Source organism: Schistocerca gregaria, chromosome 3 (genome assembly GCF_023897955.1).
Source record: "Schistocerca gregaria isolate iqSchGreg1 chromosome 3, iqSchGreg1.2, whole genome shotgun sequence".
Classification (NCBI taxonomy): domain Eukaryota; kingdom Metazoa; phylum Arthropoda; class Insecta; order Orthoptera; family Acrididae; genus Schistocerca; species Schistocerca gregaria.
The window spans coordinates 847,812,332-847,839,458 of NC_064922.1; the positions used below are offsets into that span (position 1 = coordinate 847,812,332).

Here is a 27,127-nt window from a genome sequence, read left to right on the forward strand (position 1 = left end):
GTTAGCTAAATTTCGTACACAGCATACTGTGCAGTGTGCACCAAACGCAAAATCTCTAAATTTCATTGCACACTTTTCCGATTTTCGCTCATTGTCTTACTTTCACGTAAATATCACAATAACTGCGACCATTAAGGAAATGATGGGCACATCGTCATGAACCTGATGTATGAAGCAGTAAGTAAAGCAAGAACGAAAAGTTTTTACTGGGTACTTTCCGTGAAATCGATTGAGAAATGTTGCAGTGTGTGCGTCTCGATTCTGTCATCACTGAGCAGCCAAAAGGCAGAAAACACTCATCGGTCTTCCCTTCCAAACAAACGAATGAACTCGCTCAGCGCTTTAAACTGGTCACTGCACATAGGCACTGTATCCTGCGCGAGCTATTCCTGCTAACTGCTGCAGCCATGTTACATGTGGTTGTTGGGTTACTTTTGATGAGACAGTGTACTTGTCATCAGCGAAAACCATAATTTTGTGAAAAGTGTACCACTGTATCAGGTAAACCACTTTAAGATTTATATAGGTGAAGCTACATAGCTTTGGTGCCCTTCACCGTCTTGCCGCGTCTTCACTGACATCATCAGGCTGCTGCTCGCTACGTCTGATAGATCGTTTATACCCTTCCTGAAAATCTGCTTTGTGCCCCACCTGTGTGAGACATTTCCACTTAAGTAATTTTGTGACATGTACATGCCGTCCACGATAAAGCACTATGTACTATTCTTCAGTAACTCTTCGAGCGCTTCTGTATCTCACAGTAAACGATTTTTTTACACGTCGAGTTCCTTAGGACCAAACTGAGGAGTAATCTCCAAGATCATGGAACGTGTATATGAAAATACAAAATAAAAGAAATAACAGATAGAATAAAATGTTCACGAACCCAAGCAAAGAGAAGCCATACGTTCATGTAAACGCAATCAACAATATAATACAGGAATCGGCTTAATTTTTCTAGGAACTCCTCAACAGAATAGAAGGAGTGACCCATGAGGAAACTCTTCAGTTTCACTTTGACAGCGCGTCGATTACTGCTAAGATTTTTCAATTCTTGTGGTAGCTCACTGAAAATGGATGCAGCGGTATACTGCACGACTTTCTGCATAAGGTTCAAGGAAGTGCTATCCGAATGCAGATTTGATTTCTGCCTAGTGTTAACTGAGTGAAAGGTGGTAATTCTTGAGAATAAGCTGATGTTGTTAATAAGAGACAACAGTAAAGAATATATGCATTGAGAAGCCAGTGTCAGAGTACCCAGACTTATGAACAGGGGTCGACAAGATGTTCGCGAACTGACACCACATATAGCCCGAACCGGCCATTTCTGAGCCAAAATTATTCTTTGAGAATGGAAAGAGTAAGCCCAAAATATAACACCATACATCATAAGCGAATGAAAATAAGCAAAGTAGACTATTTTTCCTGTTGAATTATCATTACTTCAGATACTGTTCGAATAGTAAAAATGGCAGCATTAAGTTTTGAACAAGATCCTGAATGTGGGCTGTCCACGGCAGTTTACTATCTATCTGAACCCCTAGAAATTAGAACTGTTCAGTCTCACTAATCATGTGCCCATTCCGTGAAATTAGAAGGTCGGGCGCCGGCCGCGGTTGCCGAGCGGTTCTTGGCGCTCAGTCAGGAACCGCGCGACTGCTACGGTCGCAGGTTCGAATCCTGCCTCGGGCATGGATGTAGTGATATCCTTAGGTTAGTTAGGTTAAAGTAGTTCTAAGTTCTAGGGGACTGATGACCACAAATGTTAAGTCCCATAGTGCTCAGGTCGGTTGTTTTGAATTGTGTGTTACAAACTGTAAAAACTGAGTCTTACTATGATTTAGCATTAGTTTATTTTCTACAAGCCATGAACTTATGTCTTGAATTGTACCATTCGAAACAGTGCCAACGCTACCAAGCTGGTGTCATCAGCAAACAGAAATATTTTAAAATCACCTGTAATACTAGAGGGCTTACTATTTGTATACAGCATTTCTTTCAGGATACGGTGGCGTATAGAGCACCTTCTAGAAGTGTTTTAACACAATCGACTTACATGAAGAGAATGAAATGCTTCATACCAATTACGTCTTGTGATGTTTCATTCGGCAATAAATAGTAAATATAAATGATGGAGATAATTAAATTTGCTCAGTGATATGCAGTGCATGAGTAAAGGTTAGACATTCAAACGACATTCCACGAAAACGACAGGAAGATGTAAGTCTCATTATTTAACGGTTAACTAACCTGTTTGGTGGTGATTAACTTCTGAAATATAAAATAAGTATTTTTGCTTATCGTCAATTGTTATCAGGCTGTGTGTGTTGCAGAACGTACTATTGTTCACAAAGTGGGTTCGCCATGACAAGTGTTAATTTCCACTTCAAATAGTGGTATCGACACTACTTCGGGTTTAGTCATTAAAGACGCACGTACCAACTAAAATGAAATACTCAAACAGCGTGACACGATAAGCGATTGGTCTGCTGGCTTTCTAACAGTGCATGTTACGCTTTCTGAGACATCTTTTCCTAGGACAGAAAATATTCAACATAGAGGAAAACGTGTATGGTAAATCTGTAGGGTACTATAACAATTATAACCACGTTTGGAATTATCTCAAATATATATTCATTTAAAATGAAATTGCAAGACAGCCACTCACATACCAATATCTGTCTCCTCCTGGAGAACAAGCGAGAATGAGTTAAATAAATACGAAGAATCTTTCTCTCTCTCTCTCTCCCTCTCAAAAAAAAAAAATATTGTATCTCTTCTTTGACAAATGATTGTGGGTTGCTATATATCGAATCATTTACCAACAATTACTTAATTACATACGTTCATACATTGACTCATGATAACAACAGCACAGTTTAAGACAGGAGTAAAATTTACATCTTTTTATTTAATATGTTTTAGCTTCTCCAATTCGTGTGGTCTTTTAGACAATACTTTTTTGTACAAACGAAGAAGTCTGTACTTTGATATTAGCACTTGTTTCGGGACCCTTCATGACAGATATTATCTACTCTCCCGGTGTTCATCATAGAGCAGCAAAGTTCTGACTTTTGTGTGAATACAGACTTACAGCTTCTTAGGACTCTTTGTGGTATCCGATACTTGGAATTTAAAGGTGACCTCTTACTTCATATAGGAGGTAATTCCTTCTAGGTCCAGTCGCAGTGTACTTAGTATCTGTACGCTAACAGAAGAGAACACCATGACTCACGTTGCGCTTTTACGACTGCTTTTTTCGTCCCTTCTCTCATTCAGACGGTGTAGGAAACAAGCAAAGGCAAAGACTTTCCTCATTAAGGTTTTGTCAGTATTGTAACCCCGAAGCTTGGCACTGCTGATCCTTAAGCGGTGTAAGGCAGGTTTCGTGTTTCCAGGCGCATTAAGAAGTGTATCTGTTGAAACCGAATGTTGTTAGCCGTATAAGCAAACCAGAATTGTAGCGATCTTTGATTCAAGAGCACTGAGAATGTTTTAAACGAAACGTATGCTGTATAATAAATAGTTACTTTTAAATAGAGGCAAACACAGATTTTCAGTGGCTTAGTTATTGTTACTTTATTCACTCGCTATACATTCGTTATACTAGATACTGATGAAGAGGCAGCTTCTTTCTTCCTAAATGTCGACAGTGTACCGCATTGTCTAATAATAACCGAGAGGTAATCACACACAGAAGTAGCAAGTATACGTGACTCCCTTGTTCTGTTTCTCACTAACAGAAAGCAAATGTTTTCATTGCTGTACAAATATTACACCTGATCTCACACATTATCCTTTACTGTAATTGTTCCCTTCAAAAGATAAAGGGAAAGCTTAATACAATCAGTAGTATAGTTAATGGATTTTCTTGCATATGTGATCTACAACACGTCTCCGTGTAGCGGGACAGAATCACAGGGACTCCACGGTTGTGCTATCTAAGATCACAGTTTCTAATACACAGTCCCGATCGTCCTGCACTGCACACATGATAGACAAGGGTAAGACGTAACCTACGTAAACAGGTTGTTTCCTCCCTTTATTGAGATAGGGCATCTTGTTTCACCGTTTCCTAAGGTCTCTCGTACGATCAGAAAGAAACGGCAGATAAGTTGCATTTGGAAATACTTAATACGATTTTGATTGAAGGTAATGAGAGTGGCAAGCTTGCAGCGCAGGCGGCTGTGACCGAGCGGACCTAGGCGCTTTAGTCCAGAACCGCGCTGCTGCTACGGTCGCAGGTTCGAATCCTGCCTCGGTCATGGATGTGTGTGGCGTCCTTAGGTTAGTTAGGTTTAATTCGTTCTAAGTCTAGGGGACTGATGACCTCAGATGTTAAGTCCGATAGTGCTCAGAGCCATTTACAAACTGTAAGGAGCTCTAGAGGCCACCAAGACTCTTAAGATTACCACAGGAACTCATCTCCGGAAACGTACTGTTCTCCTGCTACACGCAAAATACCATAATACTCGTTGCTCTCTAAATACTTGTCGTCTGGGCCCACATAACCAGCAGGGTTCGATGTGGCAACCATCGACGTCGAAACAGATTTTCTACATCTGTTCCATGTTCTGGCGCACACGATCGCCAATCACTGTTCCATCAAGAATCAGCCGCAGCCATTACCCGCACCAATAGGTTTCCCTCGGATGCCACAGAGGTCTCGTAAATCAAGGATTGCATGACACCATGCAGGCTGCAGTCTAGCGAGTTCAAGTCGGGAGAACGTGCAGGTCAAACAATAGGGCCACCACGAGCTATTCGCTGTTCCCAAATCGTTGGTCCACGTGACCTCGGACCACACGTGAACAATGAGGCGGCGTGCCATCGTGTTTGAACCACAAATTTTAACGCACATGCAGTGGCATTTTTTTCCAAGAGTCCACCGCGCATCAGGTGATCAGTGAATGGCGAACATAATACTATAATCTCTGGAACAGCTCCGGAAGACATTAAATCAAATAAGGCAGAATTCGTAAAATCATAGGGGGGGGGGGGGGGGGGGGAATGGCAACCAAGCAACTATTCGAGTTGGTGTGTAGAATCTATTACACTGGCGATGTGCGATCAGACTTTCTGAAAAACATCATCCACACAATTACCAAGACTACAAGGGCCATCAAGTGCGAGAATTATTGCACATGCAGCTTGACACTTCATGCATCCAAGTTGCTGAGAAGAGTAATATACAAAGAATGGTAAAGAAAATTGAGGATCTGCTAGATGACGACCAGTGCAGCGTTAAGAAAGGTAAAGGCACGGAGAGGTAGTTCTGACGTTGCGGTTGGCATTGGAAGCGAGACTGTGGAAAAACAAAGGCACATTCATAGGATTTGTCGACCTGGAAAACGCGTACAACAATGTCAAATGATGCAAGATGTTCGAAATTCTGGAAAAAAACTTGGTTAAGTTATAGGGGAAAATGGGAAATATACAATGCGTACAAGAACCTAGAGCGTACAATAAGAGTGGAAGACCAAGAACAAAGCCGGCCGCGGTAGCCGTGCGGTTCTGGCGCTGCAGTCCGGAACCGCGGGCCTGCTACGGTCACAGGTTCGAATCCTGCCTCGGGCATCGGTGTGTGTGATGTCCTTAGGTGAGTTAGGTTTAAGTAGTTCTAAGTTCTAGGGGACTTATGACCTAAGATGTTAAGTCCCATAGTGCTCAGAGCCATTTTTGAACAAGAACAAAGTGCTCGGATTATAAAAGATGTGAGATAGGCATGTTCACTATTGCCCCTAGTGTTCAATGTATACATCGAAGAAGCAATGAGGGAAATAAAAGGAAGATTCAAGTGCGGGATTAAAATTTAGGGTGAAGGGGTGTCAGTGATAAGATTCCCTGATGACACTGCCATCCTCAGTGAAAGTGAAAAATAATTACAGGATCTGCTGCATGGAATGGACCGTCTAATGAGAACAGTGTACGAAGAGAAACGGAAGTAATGAGAAGTAGTAGAAATGAGAATAGCGAGAAACTGAAAATCGAAATTGAGGATCAGCAAGTAGACCAAGCCAAGGAATTCTGCTGTCTAGGCAGCAAAATAAACCACGGCGGACGCAGCAAGGAGTACATCAAAAGCATTGGCAAATGGGTATCTCCTAGAATCAAACACTGAAATTAATTTGAGGCGAAAATTTCTGAGAATATACGTTTGGAACATAGCATTGTATGGTGGTGAAACATAGACCTTGGGAAAAACGGAACAGAATAGAACGGAAACATTTGAGATGTGGTGCTGAAGAATGTTGAAAATCAGGTGGACTGATAAGGTACGGAATGAGGAGTTTCTCTGCAGAATCGGTGAGGAAAGGAATATATGTAAAACAGTTACCAAAAGGACCGACAGGATGATAGGATATCTGTTAAGACATCAGGGAATGACTTCCATGGTACTAGAGGGAGCTGTAGAGGGTAAAAACTGTAGGGGAAGAAAGACATTGGAATACATCCAGCAAATAATTGAGGATGTAGATTGCAACAGCTACTTTGAGATGAAGAGGTTGGCACAAGATAGGTATTCGTGCCGGTCCGCGTCAACATTTGCACGTGCGCGGATGGTGTCCACATGTACGAAGTTACACCGAGATTCGACTATTTCTTCCAAGTGCTTGGATTTTTGTGAGGTAGAATATTTACGTGCAGATACGTCTACGTGTACCTAGATGGAGGGTACTCACTCGTAAACGTAGGGTCCGACTTGCTGCAGGACTGGTTTGGCACCCTGTTCCACTTCGTCTGGGTTGGTGACGTTGAAGAGGTACACCTTATACAGCAGCGGCTGCGGCAGCTGCACAAAGCGCTCCATGGCAGGTGAACCGTCGTGAAGCTGAACCGCCTGCAACACACAACAACACAGGCGTTCAGTACATTACACACCAGCTGGTGCTCCATGGCAGCTGACCTGTCCTGCACCTACACTGCCTGGAACACACACGAACACAGGTGTCCAGTACACAACTGAACAACTGAACAACAGGCTCATGCCTGGAACACACACGAACACAGGTGTCCAGTACACTACTGAACAACTGAACAACAGGCTCAATAGTAGCTGATCAGTCCCACAACTGCACTGCAAGCTTCTGTGAAGTTTTAAAGGTAGGAGACGATGTGCTGGAAGAATTAAAGCAGTGAGGACAGGTCGTGAGTCACGCTTGGGTGGCTCAGTCGGAGGATCACTTGCCCGAGAAAGGTAAAGGTGCCTGTTCGAGTTTTAATCTGCCAGGAAGTTTCATATCAGGACACACTTTGCTACAGAGTGAAAATTTCGTTCTAGTAAAATGTTACAGTTGTACTTGCACAAAGCGCTTCTTGGCAGCTGACACATCTTACAGCTGAACTGACTGCAACTCTCTCTCCCTCTCTCTCTCTCTCTCTCTCATTCTCTCTCTCTCTCTCTCTCTCTCTCTCTCTCTCTCTCTCTCTCTGTCTCTCAAAACATACATGCGCGCGCACACACACACACACACACACACACACACACACACACACAAAAGCGCGCACCCATCCTGCACTGTTCTACTGGGTGTTTATAATCCAAGTGCGCCTACTCACGGAGGTCCAGTGTGACCGGTCACTATCGTTTGGTACCGAATCTTGCTACATATGTTAATGTGGTAATACGGAACCGATTTACGCTGGGAAAAAATTAGTTCCAATTTTGCCCACCAGGTGCATTTGTGGCGCTGTTGACCACGTCGTTTTACGGATGCTGCACCTCTTCGACGCCTCCATTGCTTATACTGAACAAACTGTGTAAGCTGCAGTTAATAATGAAATCAATATTATTTTCTTCTTACTTATTTGGCGTTTTCTGCCCACGTCCAGTTCCTATTCCATTAGATACGGAAACGTTTCTATACGTCTTCGTTGCTTTCACAGCATGAGATTTGCACCTGGTGGCCAAAACTGGAACTATTTTTTTTCCAGCGTGTATCGATTACGCTTTAATGCATCAGCATACTAACAAGTTTCGCTGCCATACGGTAATTACGGCCCACACTGGACCTCTTCGAGTAGCTACACTTCAACCATAACCAACAGTAAGCTCTCTAGAAGAGGGTGCTGCTCGCCTGTTCTCGGCCAGTGGCCTCGCCGCACGATGGAGCAGCCTGAGAAATGACTACCAGCCACCACTCAGTGCCACAGTAAGAGATGACGCTCCCGCAGTAACAAAGTACGGTTAGAGTCATCTTTGGCATGTACAACTTCCTGGAGCTCCTGTTAATAATAAATAGCAGCCAGTGGGATCCTCACAAAGACACTACAGTAATTCAAGGTGTATCAACAAGAATCATCGATTTAGCACATCAATATTTTTGAAACTAATAAACATAAACAACGACGGTTTTTTAATGAACAGGAAACTCAAAAAGTTCTTTTCCTACCCTTCCATGAGTGTCCAATATGGCCTCCTTGAGATGCACGGAATATGTCAATGCGATATTCAAATTGTTCCCACGCTGCAGAGAACATGTCTTGAGTTACAGCTTCCACAGCTGCCGTTAAGCGATGTACCACGTCATTCATTGCTGTTGGTAATGGAGACAAATAAACAGTCTTTCATAAATTCCCACAAAAAATCACATACAGTCTACCAGGTGACCTTGGAGGCCAGTAATGTAAGACTGAATCATTTGATCCAGTGGGACCGATCCATTGTTCAACCGTTTGATTTAAAAATTCCCGCACTTCCAGATGCCAGCGTGGCGGTGCCCCATCCTGATGGTAAATGAAGTTCTCCAGCATATCGAGATATGTGCTTCTTCTAAAAATGTTCACGGCAAAAAAAAATCCAGCGAAACTGCACAAAACACACTGAATTTTGGAGTCCATATCATGTTCTACAACTTCACGTGGTTGTTCCTTACCTCATATTATAGCATTATGACGGTTCAGCTATTCGTTTAAATGGAATGTTGCCTCGTCACTATAAACTAAACGTGGAAGAAAACAGTCGTCATCCATCTCGCCAAGAACGAAATTATGGAACTCCACACGTTGTTGTTTGACACCTTCACGAAGAGCTTACAGTAGCTGAATTTCGCATGATAAATGAAAAGCACCAGTTTGGTTTTGTTCTACAATACTATTTTTATTCTGTTAACTGTCACATTGACAATACTCAGTAAATCTCTGAAGATGGCCTTGTAAGCCGAAAACCGCTTAACACAATAAAAGTAATATTGTAGAACAAAAGCAAACTGGTGCTTTTCATTTATTATAATGTTGATCTACCAGGAACCGACGAAAGATTCTGTCAACATGAATTTTCTATGGTTTCCTGTGTAAACATCGACGCAACACACGCCGACGGACATCGGAGGCATGTTGAGCTGTCGAGATGCACGGCGAACGGATTTCTGCGGACTCCTTGTGAAACTATGGCGGATGCGTTCGACGTATGTGTCAAACACTCGGGGACTGCCCGGCGATTTGCCTTTACACAACAACCTTTTTCTCGGAATTGTTCATGCCATCGTCCAATGCTCTGTGCTGTAGGAGGATCCTCACTGTATCTTGCACAAAGTCAAGCTGAATAGTTATTACTTACTCGTATTACGCAAAACATAGAACACAAAACGCTTCATGTTGTCCAGACACCATTTTTACTAAAACTGAAGTGGGCCCACACTGGTGCTACCTAGCGGGAACCATGTAAAACACGAGAGTCTGCTCTTTCCAACAATACGCTGTTCACGCACACATCTCAAATAACATAATAGTTACGATTTTTTTAAAGTGAATGATTGTTTTTTGATACACCCTGTATATCGAGAGATGTTAGACGTAGTTTAAGGGTCCTTCAATAGTTTGTTTCCCGTTTACAGACTGCTGTGAATGGATCGCAGTTCTGACACAGAAGAAGACCAAGGTGTACGTTCGATTTCATCCTCATTTCCCACCAAATTCCGGAATATCCAGCCTCATAAAGTACAGCGTCCACACAGGGCAGGTTAAACGCTTGTGCCGTAGCTGTACTGGACGTCATATGACACTTGAAAAAGAAGCGAAGTCGCGATTCGACCGACCACACTAGATACCTCCAGTTAAGCTGCAGTCGGGTTCCTGTTTGGACCACTGAAGACGGGAAGCTTTGTGTGTGGCTGAGAACGGTGGCCTTTTTCGAAGTGCCCTACTTCAAATTTCAATTGCAAGCAGTTCTCTTCAGATTCTCCGTTCGGAATTGCGTTCACTTACAGCAACAATTGCTGCAAACCTACTGTTACTGACAAGGCATAGCGCTCGCCTTTGATCAATGTCGGTTAGGTAGTTGCGGCGGGGCAGATTGTTCTCTCACAATACATTAAATCATCAGTCCACCTACTTCGATACGTTCCAGGTTGCCTGCCCATTCACTCTGCGATGGTAGATGGGAGTTAACACTTCTCTGCAAAGATGACAGTTCAGTCAGATGTGATGTGCATATACAGATTCTGAGTCTGAGATGCTATTATCGCGAGTAGTGGCGAGCGAACAGCTGTTGAGAGCACTCGGGAGTGGTCGGACGCAGCGAGCGGCGGAAAGAAGCCGCGCGACACGAGAGCTCGCAGCCTGCCGTGATTGTGCTGATGGCACCGGAGAACAATTTTGGTATTGACTGAGGATTTTTTGGTGATTTGCCTTTTTGTTGCTTGCGCACTGGAGGCATTTTTCAGACTTGTGTATGCATACATTGAGAGTAATATTCGTATCTTTGTCGTCGCCAGAGACAAGTTTATTGAGAACAGACATTCTGGAATAATTAAGATCTGCGTAATCTATTTTTCGAATATAGTAACTTAAAGTCTTTATTCGTTTCTTTTATTTATTTATTTCTTATTTTTTACACCGCTTAAGGCTATTTCACAAAATTCCTCCTACTCATTCAATTTGTGTATAAAAAATAATATGGCAGTAGTTGTTGCAGTTATTACTATCATGTATTGAACTCTGCATGGATCGCAGTATTGCTTTTGAAATATTTCCTCGTACCGATCTAACACCATCCACAGCACGGCAAGGCCACCGTTGTGCGCTTTTGCCAGAGGTGACAGACGTTTATTCCAGTGAGCGTTTTATTACAGTACAGAAGATTCTCAAGCTTGATAAAATAAATTCGCTTATAAAATTGTGAGCTTAACAAAAGCAAGACTGCCAGGTTGCCAGTGCGATATCTTTCCTTCTCCGAACAAGTTACCCTTTATTTCCATGAACTGATTTTACTAGGCAGAAGTCATCGAAAAGCAGCATAAAAAGCGTATTTTTAATAAGAAGAGTCTTCACAGGCGTAAAAAGAACTGTTCCAGAGAGACGTTGATTTTCGCGAGACTTGTTAATGGTATAGTTTTTATTCAAGTTGGTGTTCGCTAGTGGCTGCCAGACAGAAACCGGTTGGGGAAATAAATTAAACTGGAACCGGTACTCCTGCTTGATTGCAACCGCTTTTCGCTGCCTCTCTGCACGAATGGAATGCAACAGGTATTGGCTGATGGTGGCATGCACTGTTCGGTCCGTTTGTTACAGCAACAACAACGCGTCACAAAAAAAAGTAAAGCACCCAGAAGGGGAGGAGAAAATGAAATGAAACTTCACTGGCTGAAATGGTACGCGATGTTATTTGAGTGATTACAAAATCGAATCAAACTTACAAATAACTTAGCAATCTGATCCCATTTATCACGAAGATGTCGCAACGGCTCTGGCCTGCATGCACCTCATTGATTGTCATACAGCTGTTTTGTCCTGTCATGAGGCAAGCACAAAAACAAGTGTTTTAAGTCGTCCTTGATATCCTGGATAATGGCAACGGGAAGTAGTTGAAGTGCGAGCTGATCGCACAAGTATTCTGTGTGTGTTAGTTCTAGACATCTTGCTGGTCACACAAGTACCACAACATCACGAAAGCTTTCTAAGTAAGGCTTCAGCATGACTGCTTAAAAAATTTATTGATCATTACGATAATCGTTTCGGAAAATTTCCATTTTCGCCTACGTTGCCCTTAAATATATACACTGAAGCGCCAAAGAAACTGCTCTAGCCATGCATATTCAAGTACAGAGATATTATACACTCCTGGAAATTGAAATAAGAACACCGTGAATTCATTGTCCCAGGAAGGGCAAACTTTATTGACACATTCCTGGGGTCAGATACATCACATGATCACACTGACAGAACCACAGGCACATAGACACAGGCAACAGAGCATGCACAATGTCGGCACTAGTACAGTGTATATCCACCTTTCGCAGCAATGCAGGCTGCTATTCTCCCATGGAGACGATCGTAGAGATGCTGGATGTAGTCCTGTGGAACGGCTTGCCATGCCATTTCCACCTGGCGCCTCAGTTGGACCAGCGTTCGTGCTGGACGTGCAGACCGCGTGAGACGACGCTTCATCCAGTCCCAAACATGCTCAATGGAGGACACATCCGGAGATCTTGCTGGCCAGGGTAGTTGACTTACACCTTCTAGAGCACGTTGGGTGGCACGGGATACATGCGGGCGTGCATTGTCCTGTTGGAACAGCAAGTTCCCTTGCCGGTCTAGGAATGGTAGAACGATGGGTTCGATGACGATTTGGATGTACCGTGCACTATTCAGTGTCCCCTCGACGATCACCAGAGATGTACGGCCAGTGTAGGAGATCGCTCCCCACACCATGATGCCGGGTGTTGGCCCTGTGTGCCTCGGTCGTATGCAGTCCAGATTGTGGCGCTCACCTGCACGGCGCCAAACGCGCATACGACCATCATTGGCACCAAGGCAGAAGCGACTCTCATCGCTGAAGACGACACGTCTCCATTCGTCCCTCCATTCACGCCTGTCGCGACACCACTGGAGGCGGGCTGCACGATGTTGGGGCGTGAGTGGATGACGGCCTAACGGTGTGCGGGACCGTAGCCCAGCTTCATGGAGACGGTTGCGAATGGTCCTCGCCGATACCCCAGGAGCAACACTGTCCCTAATTTGCTGGGAAGTGGCGGTGCGGTCCCCTACGGCACTGTGTAGGATCCTACGGTCTTGGCGTGCATCCGTGCGTCGCTGCGGTCCGGTCCCAGGTCGACGGGCACGTGCACCTTCCGCCGACCACTGGCGACAACATCGATGTACTGTGGAGACCTCACGCCCCACGTGTTGAGCAATTCGGCGGTACGTCCACCCGGCCTCCCGCATGCCCACTATACGCCCTCGCTCAAAGTCCGTCAACTGCACATACGGTTCACGTCCACGCTGTCGCGGCATGCTACCAGTGTTAAAGACTGCGATGGAGCTCCGTATGCCACGGCAAACTGGCTGACATTGACGGCGGCGGTGCACAAATGCTGCGCAGCTAGCGCCATTCGACGGCCAACACCGCGGTTCCTGGTGTGTCCGCTGTGCCGTGCGTGTGATCATTGCTTGTACAGCCCTCTCGCAGTGTCCGGAGCAATTATGGTGGGTCTGACAGACCGGTGTCAATGTGTTCTTTTTTCCATTTCCAGGAGTGTATGTAAACAGAAAGAATACGGCGCTGCGGTCGACAACGCCAACGTAACACAACAAGTGCCTGGCTCAGTTGTTAGACTGGTTACTGCTGCTAAAAGGGCATGTTATCAAGATTTAAGTGAGTTTGAACGTGTTATTGTTGGTGCACGAGCGATGGAACACAGCATCTCCTAAGTAGCGATGTAGTGAGGAGTTTTCCATATGACCATTTCACGAATGTATTGCGAATACCAGGAATCCGGAAAAACATCAAATTTCCAACATCGCTATGGCCGGAAAAAAAATCTGCAAGAACGGGACCAACGACGACTGTAGAGAATTGTTCAACGTGACAGAACTGACATCCTTCCCCAAATTGTTGCAGGTTTCAATGCCGGGCCATCAGCAGGTGTCAGCGTGGGAACCATTCAACGAAACATCATCGATATGGGCTTTCGGAGCCGAAGGCCCACTCGTGTATGGTTGATGACTGCACGACACAAAGGTTTACGCCTCGCCTGGGCCCGTCAACACCGACATTGGACTGTTGACGACTGGAGACATGTTGCCTGGTTGGACGAGTATCTTTCAAATTGTATCCAGTGGATGGACGTGTACGGGTATGGAGACAATCTCATGAACCCATGGACCTGCATGTCAACGGGGGAGCTGTTCAAGGTGCTGGAGGCTCTGCAATACTGTGTTGCGTGTGCAGTTGGAGTGATATGGGACCCCTGATACGTCTAGACACGACTCTGACAGGTGACGATTACATAAACATCCTATCTGATCGGCTGCATCCATTCAAGCCCACTGCACAGTCCGACGGACTTGGGCAATTCCACCAGGACAATGCGACAGCCCACACCTGCAGAATTACTACTGAGTGGCTCGAGGAAGACTCTTCTGAGTTTAAATACTTCCGCTAGCCATCAAATTCACCAGACATGAACATTTTGGTCATATCTGGGTTGCATTGCAACGTGATGTTCAGAAGAGATCTCGACCCCCTCGTACTCTTACGGATTTATGGATAGCCCTGCAGGATTCACTGGTGTCAGTTCCCTCCAGCACTACTTCAGACATTACTCGAGGCTATGCCACTTCGTGTTGCGGCACTTCTGCGTGCTCGCCGGGATCCTACTCGATATTAGGCAAGTGTACCAGTTCCTTGGCTCTCCAGTATATATTCGTCAGGACAACGTATATGTGCTGGAAAATTGAAATCTTCCGAAACTGTCGTAATAATCAATAAATGTTTTAAGCAGTGATACTGGAACCTTACTAACAATGACATTTCAAGACAATTCTTTCACTGCAGTCCCAGCCATCAAGACTGTTCATGTTAGAAAATTGTCCTGCTAGAAAATGGCACCATGGCACTATCGCATTAGTGGTAACACATGAGTACGGAGGATCGTTATGCCGTCAGAGCTCCCTGAATCACTACTAGGCGTGACCTGAATTTATGCCAGATCGCGCCCCACATCATGACCTCAGAAGTAACACAGCTATGCCTTTCCAAGGTATTAGAAGGTAAGCACCACCGCAAAAGCAGCCATCTGTGTTGTGTTTTTAACGGTAGCCTACGCACTGGACGATAATGTCTTGACTTGCTGCTTCCACACTGCGACCAATGATGTGGGATGACACATAATGTTGCAGCTGGTCCATTACTTATTTTCTCGTGACAGATGCAGGAGTAAATGTAAATGTTGTGTGGCTAGGGCTTCCCGTCGGGCATACCGTTCACCGGGTGCAAGTCTTTCGAACTGACACCACGTCGGCGACTTGCGCGTCGATAGGGATGAAATGATGATGACTAGGACAACACAACATCCAGTCCCTGAGCGGAGAAAATCTCCGAACCAGCCGGGAATCGAACCCGAGCCCTTAGGATTGACATTCTGTCGCGCTGACCACTCAGCTACCGGGGGCGGACAGATGCCGAAGTGAAGGGAGTATGTTGCACAATATTGTGATCCTCCCCTGTGGTAACAATACGTGTTCGATCAGAAACTTAATTACGAGTATGTCTGAACTCACGTTCCTATACAGTTCAACATCAGGCCACTGTCACAACCGAAGCCCCCTCCCCACAAATTTGGATATTACATGAATCGACCATCATAAGGCCCCTCTCAAACGCTGTTGGGTGCTGGCAACACTGTCTCACACGAGTACGCAGCATCCGAGGGCTCTTCACAGCGAACACACACCATCTTTCACTGTTTATCACCTTTATAGACGCTACCAGGCCTGGTAAGAACGGTAAACACGTCAACACTAACGCACTCTGGTGGCCACTCTATCTGTTACAGAGAATTGCAACCCGAATCATTTACGTACCCACCGATGGTGCGTATCTGTACGAAGTTACAAAGACATCCTATCATGATTTTTGCTTGCTTCACTTCTTTTCATACAAGGAAGGCTTTCACGACCGGATGTTTCAGATGCCGATGATTCTTCCGGGATGTACGGCCGTGGCCCATGGAACTCTTCTACCACTGACGTTTCTTCCAAAGATACGTTGAACATCTTCGGAGGTGCTCCTGGTTGTGCTGTCTTGCGGACTGACGAGTCAGACGTCGAAGAACGGCCTAAATACCATGGAAAGTGGGCGTGGTCTGTATTTCACCTGATAGCAAAGATAAACCTTGTCAAGGATAAAATATAATTAGCGATCATAGTACGAGAAAGATAAAAATTTCTCATCGATTCTGTAGCGCCACTGTCCATATATCGCTGTGTTATATATCTTCTCTTAAAATATTCCCCATGTCTATATATTTCGATGGCTTATCTATATAGCTGTGGATAATAGTTCGTCATAGTACATAAAACTTCAGTTACCGAAAATTTCACAACGTGATCACCCGACTGAAAAGCATGTTCCGCCACAGCTGACTTGTCAGTTTTCCCTAGTCGGCAAAGACTTTTAAGTTCCTTCGACAGTGTATTCACACTTCTCTTTGTAGTTCCAATGTAGACCCTACCACATGTACACGGAATCTTTTGCCGGCCGCGGTGGTCTAGCGGTTCTAGGCGCGCAGTCCGGAACGTCCTGAGGGCACTGCACAGATGCCGTCTGTGGTCAAACACAACGGCGCAACCTGCGGGCTTCGCTCGCATCTGCATTTATGTTCAAGCATGCATTGCTCACGGTGTTTCCAAATTTGTGTCCAAGCCTTGTACACATAGACACTGATCAGCCACGACATTATGACCACCGACGTAGTATAGATATAAACACGTACAGGAGACAACAGCGTCGCCGGCCGTTGAAGCCGAGCGGTTCTAGGCGCTACAGTCTGGAACTGCGCGATGGCTACGGTCGCAGGTTCGAATCCTGCCTCGGGCATGGCTGTGTGTGATGTCCTTAAGTTCTAGGAGACTGATGACCACAGCAGTTGAGTCCTATAGTGCTCAGAGCCATTTTAACGGAATCTTGTGTACACCACTTGCAGATAGAGGGGACGTTTATCCTTAACGGATCGAAGAGCTTGGCTTATTTTCTTAGTTGGTCTTAAAATCGGTCGAACGTTATGTTTCCTTAAAATCTTGCCGATTGGATCCTTTACTTTTTTGATGAAGAGTGGAGAAACCGTGTTCTTCCATCGCTGTGTCCTATCGTTGTCCTTAGGCCTCTTATGTTTCGGTCGCAAAACTCTATTTCCTTACTAGAGTACCCATTCTTATCAAAAGCCTGCTTTAGATGTTTTAACTCGGCGTCCAGGTATTCTGGCGCACAAATACTTTCAGCTATGTCCACCAGACTTTTAATTACACCTCTTTTCTGTTGTGTATGGTGATTGGAACCCTTATGCAAGTATCTGTCGGTATGTGTAACCTTCCGAAAGACTTTGTTTCAAACTGCCATCAGTCTGTCTCATAACGAAGACACCCAAGAAGCATATTGCATTGTCTTTCTCCATCCATGGTACGTTGGATTTTAGGATTTATACTATTTAAATAACAAAAGAACTCCTCTAAAGCTTTTTTCCCATATGAACAAACTACAAATGTATCACCCACGTATCGATACTCTCAACATCGTTTCTTATTCGCTTTTTCCAGAGCTAATTGTTCGAATTTTTCCATGTAAAAATTAGCGATCGTACGACTCAATGGGTTATCCGTGGCCACACCATCAACCTGCTCATAAACTCATCCTCCCACTGGAACTGATAAGACGTGAGACAGTGTCTGAAAAGAGCAGTCAAATCGGCTGGGAAAACATCCGCTATGTAAAGCATAACTTCATTAAGCGGAACCACCGTAAATAAAGACACTATGTCAAAAGTGACAAGAATATCCTCAGGAGCCAACGTTAGTCCCTTGAGTTTCCCAATGAAATAACATGAGTCTTTTAGATAAGAATCAGTTCAGGCCTCTTCAAAGGTGTTGGAACTCTTATACTTAATACCCAGTAAATTAACTACGTAATGGCTTTTGTTACCGACGGTAAAACTCAGTAGCAGTTGAAATGTTCACGCAATTGCGGTGCAAGACACCAAAATTGCATGTAGACTTTTCTGTTGTGTACAAAGTAATGTGTAATATAACGGGAGAAAATATGGAATCTCTTACTTTTCAATTTTTTTAATTGCCCATTAGCCGCTCTGACGGATTATTTCATTAGATTCAAGGACAAAAAAATTCATGTAAACTATTTGGAAAGTTACAGTGTGTATTGCAAAGCTAATCAGCAAGTAGTATATTAAGCAGTGAACAGAAGACAAACAACAGTCACTTTACACCGACGTAACAAAAGTCATTGGATACCTCCTAATATCGCGTCGGACCTCCTTTTGCTCTAGGCAATGCAGCAACGCGATGTTGCATAGACTCAGCAAGTCATTGGAAGTCCTCTGCAGGAATACTGAACCATGCTGCCTCTATATCCGTTCATAATTGGAACGTGCTGCCGATGCATTATTTTTTACACCACCTGACCTCGCAATTACGTCCCATAAATGTTCGGTGTGATTCAAGTCGGGCGATAAATCATTCACTCGAATTGTCGAGAATGTTCTTCAAACCAATCACGACCACTTGTGGGCAGGTGACATGACGCATTGTCATCCACAAAAGCTCCATCGATGTTTCGGAACATGAAGTCACGAATGGTTCTAAATGGTCTCCAAGCAGTGAACATAACAGTTACCAGTCAACGATCGATTCAGATGGTCCACAGGATCCAGTCCATTCACTGTAAGCACAAGCCACAACATTATGGAACCACCACCACTTTCCACAGTGCTTTGTTGACAACTTGGGTCCGTGCTCCATGCGCTATCTGCCACCCTCGAACCCTACCATCAGCACTTACCAACTGAAAAAGGGACTCATCTCACGAAGCCACGGTTTTCCAGTCGTCTAGGCTCCAACCGATATGTCCAGCAGAGATGCTATAGGCGATCTCGTGCTGTTAGCAAAGGCACTCGCTTCGGTCGTCTGCTGCCGTAGCTCATTAACTCCAAATCTCAAAGCACTGTACTAGCGGATACGTTCGTCGCACGTCCTACATTGATTTCTCCTGTTATTTCACTTAGAGTTGCTTGTCTGTTAGCACTGACAACTCTACGCAAAACGCCGCTACTCTCGGTCTTTAAGTGAAGACCTTGGTAACTGCATTGTCCGCGGTGAGAGGTAACACCTGAAATTTGGTATTCTCGGCGCACTCTTGGCGCTGTGGCCCTCGGAATATTCGGTTCCCTAACGACATCCGAAATAGTATGTCCAATGCATCTAGCTGCAGCTACCATTTTGCGTTTAAAGTCTGTTGATTTCAGTTGTGCGGCCATAATTACGTCGGAAACTTTTTCACGCGAATCTCCTAAGTACAAATGACAGCTCCGTCGATGCACTGCAACTTTATAGGTTGCATACGCGATACTACCGCCATCTGTATATGTGCATATCGCAGTCCCACGACTTCTGTCACATCAGTGTATACTGATGTAGACATTTATGTACGAACTGCCGTTTAGTAGAAAGGGACAAGAAATAAATTTCTACCATTTTAAAAGACATTTCAAAAAATACCTCATTAGTTGCTCTGACAGTTTATGTCATGGGTTCCCAACAAAATTTTCTCGAGGACCCTCTCATCGAGCATGATTGGTACCTTGTCAAATCACAGTATTAAGTACCTAAAAAACCCAAATTAAGAGTCTTTTGATACGTTTTCTAGTTTTGGTACTTAGAAAAAACACTGAATATTCATTATTGAAAAAATATTGAGCTTAAAAATTTTTCAACTTAGCCACCATTGTTATTGTTAAATTTTTGATTACTGCTCAAAATCGTTGTCTTCAAATCTGGGTGCATTATCTTCCTCCTCATCTGTAAGCCTTTCAGGTTTTAACGAACCACTTTTTAACCAACGGTTACGCGAACTGTAGCTTCCCCAAAAAACAACGTTTTACAAACACTAATGTTTTAATACAGAATATTGAATATGTAAACAATGCGGTCTGTAAAAGCACTGGAAATAAATTAACAATAGCCGATTGTCGTCTGAAATGCGAGTTTCTGTGTAAAGTAACTGTCAGTTATCAGCTGCAAAGACGGAGCGCGAGTAGTCTAACGGCATAGAGCAGAACTATTTGCATCTATCTAATTCTAGTTTTGCGCTAGAATGTGCTAGTGTCAGTTGGCTATAGGAACACGCTAGGGTTCGCTGAAGCTCTGCTCATACAGGAAGCGGCCAAAACTAAAAATCTGTTATAATACGAAATTTATTTAATATATTTTTTATTCTAACAGCATCTTGCGAACCCCTCTGGCATAGCGCTGTTGGAAATCACTGGTTTATGTTATTAGATTCAAGGACAAACATTGTTTATTATAAAGCTGCTTGGCGAATGGTAGTGTATTGTAGTACTGAATCGGGTAAATGATAAGTTACAAAGGCAAGACAAACAGCAGTTACTTTATATACATGAGGAAGCAGCAGATGTTTTTAAAAGTAGCGGCATTCCTGGTAATTTACTAAGTTATAATTAGGTGGCGGCAACGGCAGAGTACACATTAAGTTTCTGAGGGGTTATTTTATTTTGTTAATGTGTACCTTCATTCGTTCCACATCCTTGTGGGCTCTACGCAATACAGTGACTGAATAAACGAACAGTCTCGTATTATTATACTACTTAACTGTACGAGAGCTACATTTAGCTCATAGACAGTTGTTGGGACTGCCTTAACACCAGTAAGAAATTACGTGAAGTCAGCGTCCTTGAACATCCGGCAGAGGTTCCTCGTTCCTCTCGTTAAACCCGCTGCCTTCGCGTGTCGGCGGGCGTGAGAAGCGAAAAGTCGTTTCGCAACTCCAGGCGGGGCGTGGACGCGTCCTCCAGGCCGAGCGCGGCTGCTGGACACCCGCTGGAACCACCCGGCTTCCTGCCTGGCGGCTGCCGGTTTCCAGTGGAGCCTGTTCCCGTGAGTGAAGTACGCACTGTCCGGAGCTCTGTACGTCAGCGCAGTTCTTTTTTTTTTTAAAAAAAAAAAAAAAAAGAAACAACAGTCGCTACAGTTCCTAAGGTATTGTTTTAGAACAGCCGAGCCAAGGGGATGTTTGACGTCACTTGGTGGAAATTCAGGGTCCCCAAGCTTAGTAATTTGCCGTAATCCGAACCGGATACGCAGCTTCCACGGCTGTTCTTGGGACGCACTGAGATACGCAGCCACCTATTTAAGGTCGTGCCCTCCCTTCATAAGACACATTGGACAATTTTAAACGCCTCTGAGGTGATACGGGTACTCTTCCGTTAGAACACCTACATCTACATTTATGCTCCGCAACTCACCCAACGGTGTGTGGCGGAGGGCACTTTACGTGCCACTGTCATTACCTCCGTTTCCCCTTCCAGTCGCGTACGGTTCGCGGGAAGAACGACTGCCGGAAAGCCTCCGTGCGCTCTCGAATCTCTCTAATTTTACATTCGTGATCTCCTCGGGAGGTATAAGTAGGGGAAGTAATATGTTCGATACCTGATCCAGAAACGCACCCTCTAAAAACCTGGACAGCAAGCTACACCGCGATGCAGAGCGCCTCTTTTGCAGAGTCTGCCACTTGAGTTTGCTAAACATCTCCGTAACGTTATCAGACTTATCAAATAACCCTGTGACGAAACGCGCCGCTCTTCTTTGGACCTTCTCCATCTCCCCCGTCAACCCGACACGGTACGGATCCCACACTGATGAGCAATACTCAGGTACAGTTTTGTAAGCCACCTCCTTTGTCGATGGACTACATTTTCTAAGGACTCTCCCAATGAATCTCTACCTGGCAACCGCCTTACCAACAACTAATTTTATATGATCATTCCACTTCAAATCGTTCCGTACGCATACTCCCAGATATTTTACAGAAGTAACTGCTTCGAGTGTTTGTTGCGCTATCATATAATCGTACAACAAAGGATCCTTCTTTCTATGCATTCGCAATACATTACATTTGTCTCTGTTAAGGGTCAGTTGCCACTCCCTGCACCAAGTGCCTATCCGTTGCAAATCTTCCTGCATTTCGCTGCAATTTTCTAATGCTGCAACTTCCCTGTATACTACAGCATCATCCGCGAAAAGCCGCATGGAACTTCCGACACTATCTAATAGGTTATTTATATATATCGTGAAGAGCAATGGTCCCATAACACTCCCCTGTGGCACGCCAGAGGTTACTTTAACAACTGTGATATTGATAGTTCCGATGCCACAGAGTAGGTTCACGCTCGTAGGTTTGCACTACGAGAGCGGACGAACTACGCCGACCACAGCGCCCTCTAGCCGACGCTGTGCAGCTCAACAAGCGTCGCTCTCCTTTCTCCCCATTTTCATCAAGAGCAGACGGCCTGGAAACATCGCTTCAACTTCAAAGTGTGTTGGCATTCTATTGAGACTTTGTACTACTTGCGACGGGAATACGGCTTCGCACCTACATGCTCATCATCAAGTTGTGTAACCATTTACTAACTTGTTTTTGCTTATAGTAAACAGCTTTAACTGCAGTACCGAAGTGCTTTACCTCACCTGCTCCTACTCGCGTCTTTCATTCGACGTATTTTGTAGATCACAGGAGCAGGAGCCACGCTCCGCCTTCCACGCGGGATACAAAAACAACCACCCATATAGGGGGTGTGGACAAAAATAACCAAACGCCAAAAACACAATGATTACCACGCCTGATATTGTGTAGTGTAACACAGGAAATGCATATCCTCCTATTTCCATCTATTTTACTATTTTTTTCGTTATTTTGTTACCTGAAGATATGACGGTTCTGTGTCTTTGTATATTGTAATTTTTTTTACTATTTGTACATACATGCATTTATGTCGATGTATAATTGGTATGTTTTGTAAATACTATTTGTATTTTTTGCGCTGGGTCTTGCCTAGGGAAAACTATGCATCGAACGAATACATCGATAGGTCGTGTGGAGAACCAAAGTGTTTAGGATCTTTGGTAGTGTGAACTCGGCTGCGTGGAGCGCGGGCACAGCAGAGTCTGGCTGGAGTAGGGCAGTGGAGCAGGTGTGTTGTGTGACGCTCCCGCGAGTTGCCGCGCTTTCGGGGTTTGGCAGCATGTAATTGCGCTCGACTTGCTATGTTAGTTTCTGACACGGTGTCGCGGACGGGAAGCATTAGCTGGCGCACATCAAGAGCCCGTTTCGCCTGGTGACCGTGTCGAGAAGAAGGAAAGCCAACACAAAGCTACTGCAACAGCGACGGCCGACAATCAGTGACTGTCGCCACCTCCTCGACCGACGGCTTCAAACCTTCAATCAACCAACAAGGAAGACTGGAAGCACGTAAAGTTTTAGAACTGTATGGCAGACCTCAGATTTTAAAACTCTTCCATGTGTCTCACAAAATTACAGCAACTAAGCATGAACCTTTGTTGCTCATTGTCCCAATTGCATTACCAAGCAGGATCCCTTCCTTTTCCCGAATGAACCCGAGTGTCGTTGAAATTCAAACGCCAGCATTAAAGTAATACCATTCCATTTCACTGCTTTAATTTCAAAGTTCAGTTAAAGTATTCATAGCTGGCTACAATATTTAGATTACACAAGCACAAATTAAGAGTGCGAGTTTTGTTACCATATTTTAGCTTACCTGTGACTGCAGCTCAGCTTGGAACGTACTAAATTTTACTATTGTTAATTGTTCAGAATCATTAAATTCAAGTACAAAGTTAAATCTCGTATTTCTAAATTGAGTAGATTGAAGTAGCTTTTGAAATGATTGTTGAGGTAGCCCAAGACTAACCTTATTTTACTGAATTTCGTAGTGCTTCAGAAACAAAGCTCACTGTTAACTTCAGTCACTAAATTAACTTTCAATTTTCAGATTTTATTAATTCTTTTGCTAAATTAAGTCAGAGTGTAGCGAAATTTATTACTTCTGACAAACATTCAGTATTCACACAACACGTGTCAACCTTCAGTTGCCACACTTTTAGTGCTAATTATATGTACATTAAACTTTCTTTTTCAGTTATTATAGTAGTTGTCCATAGGACTGGCGACCGTAATTTTCCCCAAATCTCAAATATCTAATTATCGCCAGTTAATTGTTAACGTAACGACCGCACATTTACTTTCTTTATTAAGTTTACCCCTTTTCAAAATTAATTTCCAGCAATTTCATTTGCATTTTTCCCTTCATTTAGATGTAACTCTTTCCTCCCTCTTTCCTCCCTCTTTCCACCCTCTTTACCGACAGATTAATTTCGGTGACAATTGCTTTTCCCAAATTTCCATTAGGTACACGCTGTTTGTCACTGTCATTAAGGTCGATAAGTGAGGGGGAGGTTACAGTAGGTAACCTTTTGGTGACGAAAACAGTTTCCAGTCGTCTGTGAGTGGATAAGTAAAGGTCCTGAACGGTTTTCATGGGAATGTTTTACCATACTTCCTGCAATATAGTGACAATCCCAGATAACGATAGGGGTGGTGGATAGCGACCACGCACCCTTCTCTCGAAAGTACACCACAAAGACTCAATAATATCGACACTTCGTGATTGTGGTTGGCATGGGGCGGGGGGGGGGGGGGGCGACAATTCACCCTAGTGCTCACGAAAGCAGTGCTGGACAATGTGAGCTGCGTAAACAGGGGTTCTTTCGCCCTTGAACAGAGCGTCACCATTGGGGAATGAAAAATGTACTAAGGGATGCATCCGACTAGCAAAATTGGTCAGTGAAGCGCTGAAAGCAATGTGACCTTGCAGAGTAACCATGGGGCCCATGGAACACCATGACATAAGGTGCCCAAATCATCACCGAACCCACACCATGTTTCACTCTTGCGACGAAAAACTCGCCCAGAGGTCGCCAACGGTGTGAAACAAGACTCATATGTCCCAATGACTTTCTTCCATTGCTCCATAGTGGCTTCGGCTCCAGCTTTTCCTGTTACTGGTATCTGCATCACTGACGAGTGGTTCTGGAATTCCAGCTCGCCTTGCAGTTCGCTCCTTAGGCAGATCCCTTCACGTTGTTTTGGTGCTGACAGGGTTCGCTAGTGCGACATTCAGTTTTGCAGTGACATTTGCAGAGGTCGTCATCTTATTTTTCGTCACAATCCTCTTCAGTGACCGTCTGTCACGATCGCTCAACCACACAGTTTCGTCCGCGATGTCACTTTTTCCGCTTTTCCTGTATGCACAATAAATCTTCTATACGGTTCCTCTATAAACACCGAACACTTCGGCTCGCTAGGTTACGGAATTACACACTATACTAGCACGAAAAATTTGCCCATTTTCGAATTCACTTGGTTTTCACAAGAACAAGACTGACATTTGCAACGTCCTGAGGGCACTGCACAGGTGCCGTCTGTGGTCAAACACAACGGCGCAACCTGCGGGCTTCGCTCGCATCAGCAATTTGTGTCCAAGCCTTGTACACACAGACACTGATCAGCCACGGCATTATGACCACCGACGTAGTATAGATATAAACACGTACAGGAGACAACAGCGTCGCCGGCCGTTGCGGCCGAGCGGTTCTAGGCGCTACAGTCTGGAACCGCGCGACCGCTACGGTCGCAGGTTCGAATCCTGCCTCGGGCATGGCTGTGTGTGATGTCCTTAGGTTAGTTAGGTTTACGTAGTTCTAATTTCTAGGGGACTGATGACCTCAGAAGTTAAGTCCCATAGTGCTCAGAGCCATTTGAACCATTTGACAACAGCGTCACCTGGCGACGAATGACTGCTAGTCAGACACACGGATTGGTACACGTGGTCCACGTGTAGAATGTGGAAGGCGCGCAATCTATCTGAGTTTGACCGAGGGCAGATTGTAATGGCCTTGTGGCTCAGCACGAGGATTCCCAAAGCTGCACGTCAGCTGTTCAAGGAGTGCTGTGGTCAGTGTCTTCAACATGTGGCCGAATGAAGGTGAAACCACAGGCGTCGTGAGGTTGGCCGGCCACCCCTCACCACAGATGTCGGACGCGGTAGGTTGGGCAGACTGGTAAAACAGGACTGGCGGTGAACTGTGGTGGAACTAACATCAGACTTCAGTGCTGTGCAGAGCACGAGTGTGTCTCAAGACACAGCGCACCGAACACTCCTAACGATGGGCCTCCACAGCCTACGACACATGCATGTGCCAAAGTTAACACCACAGCTTCGGCATCCACAGCTGAAATGAGCACGTAACCATCGGCAGTGGACGTTGAAGCAGTGGCAGAGCGCTACATGGTCTGATGTATCCGCACACCTTCTTCATCATATCGAGGGGAGGGTGCGAATCCGTCTTCCGGGGGAACAGCTCCTTGGCACCTGTACTGTGGGATGGAGACAAGATGGCGGCGGGTCCTTTGTGCTCTGGGAAACAATCACATGGGCATCCATGGGGCCAGTGCAGCTCGTACAAGGTACCAAGGAGTATTGCAAACCGCGTAATCCCCTTCATGACGATCATGTTTCCCCACGGCAGTGGCATTTTTCAGCAAGATAATGCGCCATGTCTCAAGGTCAGGAGTGTAATGAAGTAGTTCGAGGAACACAGTGCCGAGTTGCAATTGATGTGGTGCCCCCCACCCACACCAGATCTGAAACTGATCGAACGCATCTGGGATGTGACAACGTGGTGTCAGAGCTCATTGGCGCCCTCCTCGGAATTTACGGAAATTAAGTGACTTGTGTGTGTAGCAGTGCGAACTCCTTCCGGCGACCTACCATGGCTCCATTGACTCCATGCCACGACGCATCGTCGCTGTTATCCGTGCCAAAGGTCGACATACCGGCTGTTAGGTAGGTGGTCATAATGTTCTGGCTGATCAGTGTATAACTGGCTCCGTAACCGAGGTCTGTAACACACGCTTCTGAAGAGGCGCTCGATTCGAAGGTAGCTGGTTCGAATCCTGGTAGCGAAAGAATGTTATCATTTTCATTTAATAAACTATTCTGGAGCACAGATAATTTACCAGATATGGAGGAAAGATGGCTGCGTAAGGCTCCTGGTCGCTGGAACATATAAAATATTGCAACGTACTGAACTGTTTTGATAATCGTCAGGTCTTTAATGCATACAGTGTTGATGGTGGGCCATCCGTCGGATGGGGACGCTACGCCCAGTGTCCCCTTCGGGGCTATTCATCAAACGTACCATTCTCTTTCCAATCGTCCATGACAACAACACAGACACAACACTA

At 44.9% G+C, this 27,127-nt stretch overlaps 1 protein-coding gene across 1 annotated transcript in view; it reads right to left on the minus strand.

Annotated features, from left to right (window-relative positions):
• Positions 1-27,127, minus strand: part of LOC126354755 (sensory neuron membrane protein 2-like) — a 354,832-nt gene that overhangs the window by 120,099 nt on the left and 207,606 nt on the right. Inside the window, exon 2 of the mRNA XM_050004636.1 lies at positions 6,684-6,841. Coding sequence (XP_049860593.1) covers positions 6,684-6,841 — 158 coding nt within the window. The remainder of the gene's footprint in view (positions 1-6,683; positions 6,842-27,127) is intronic.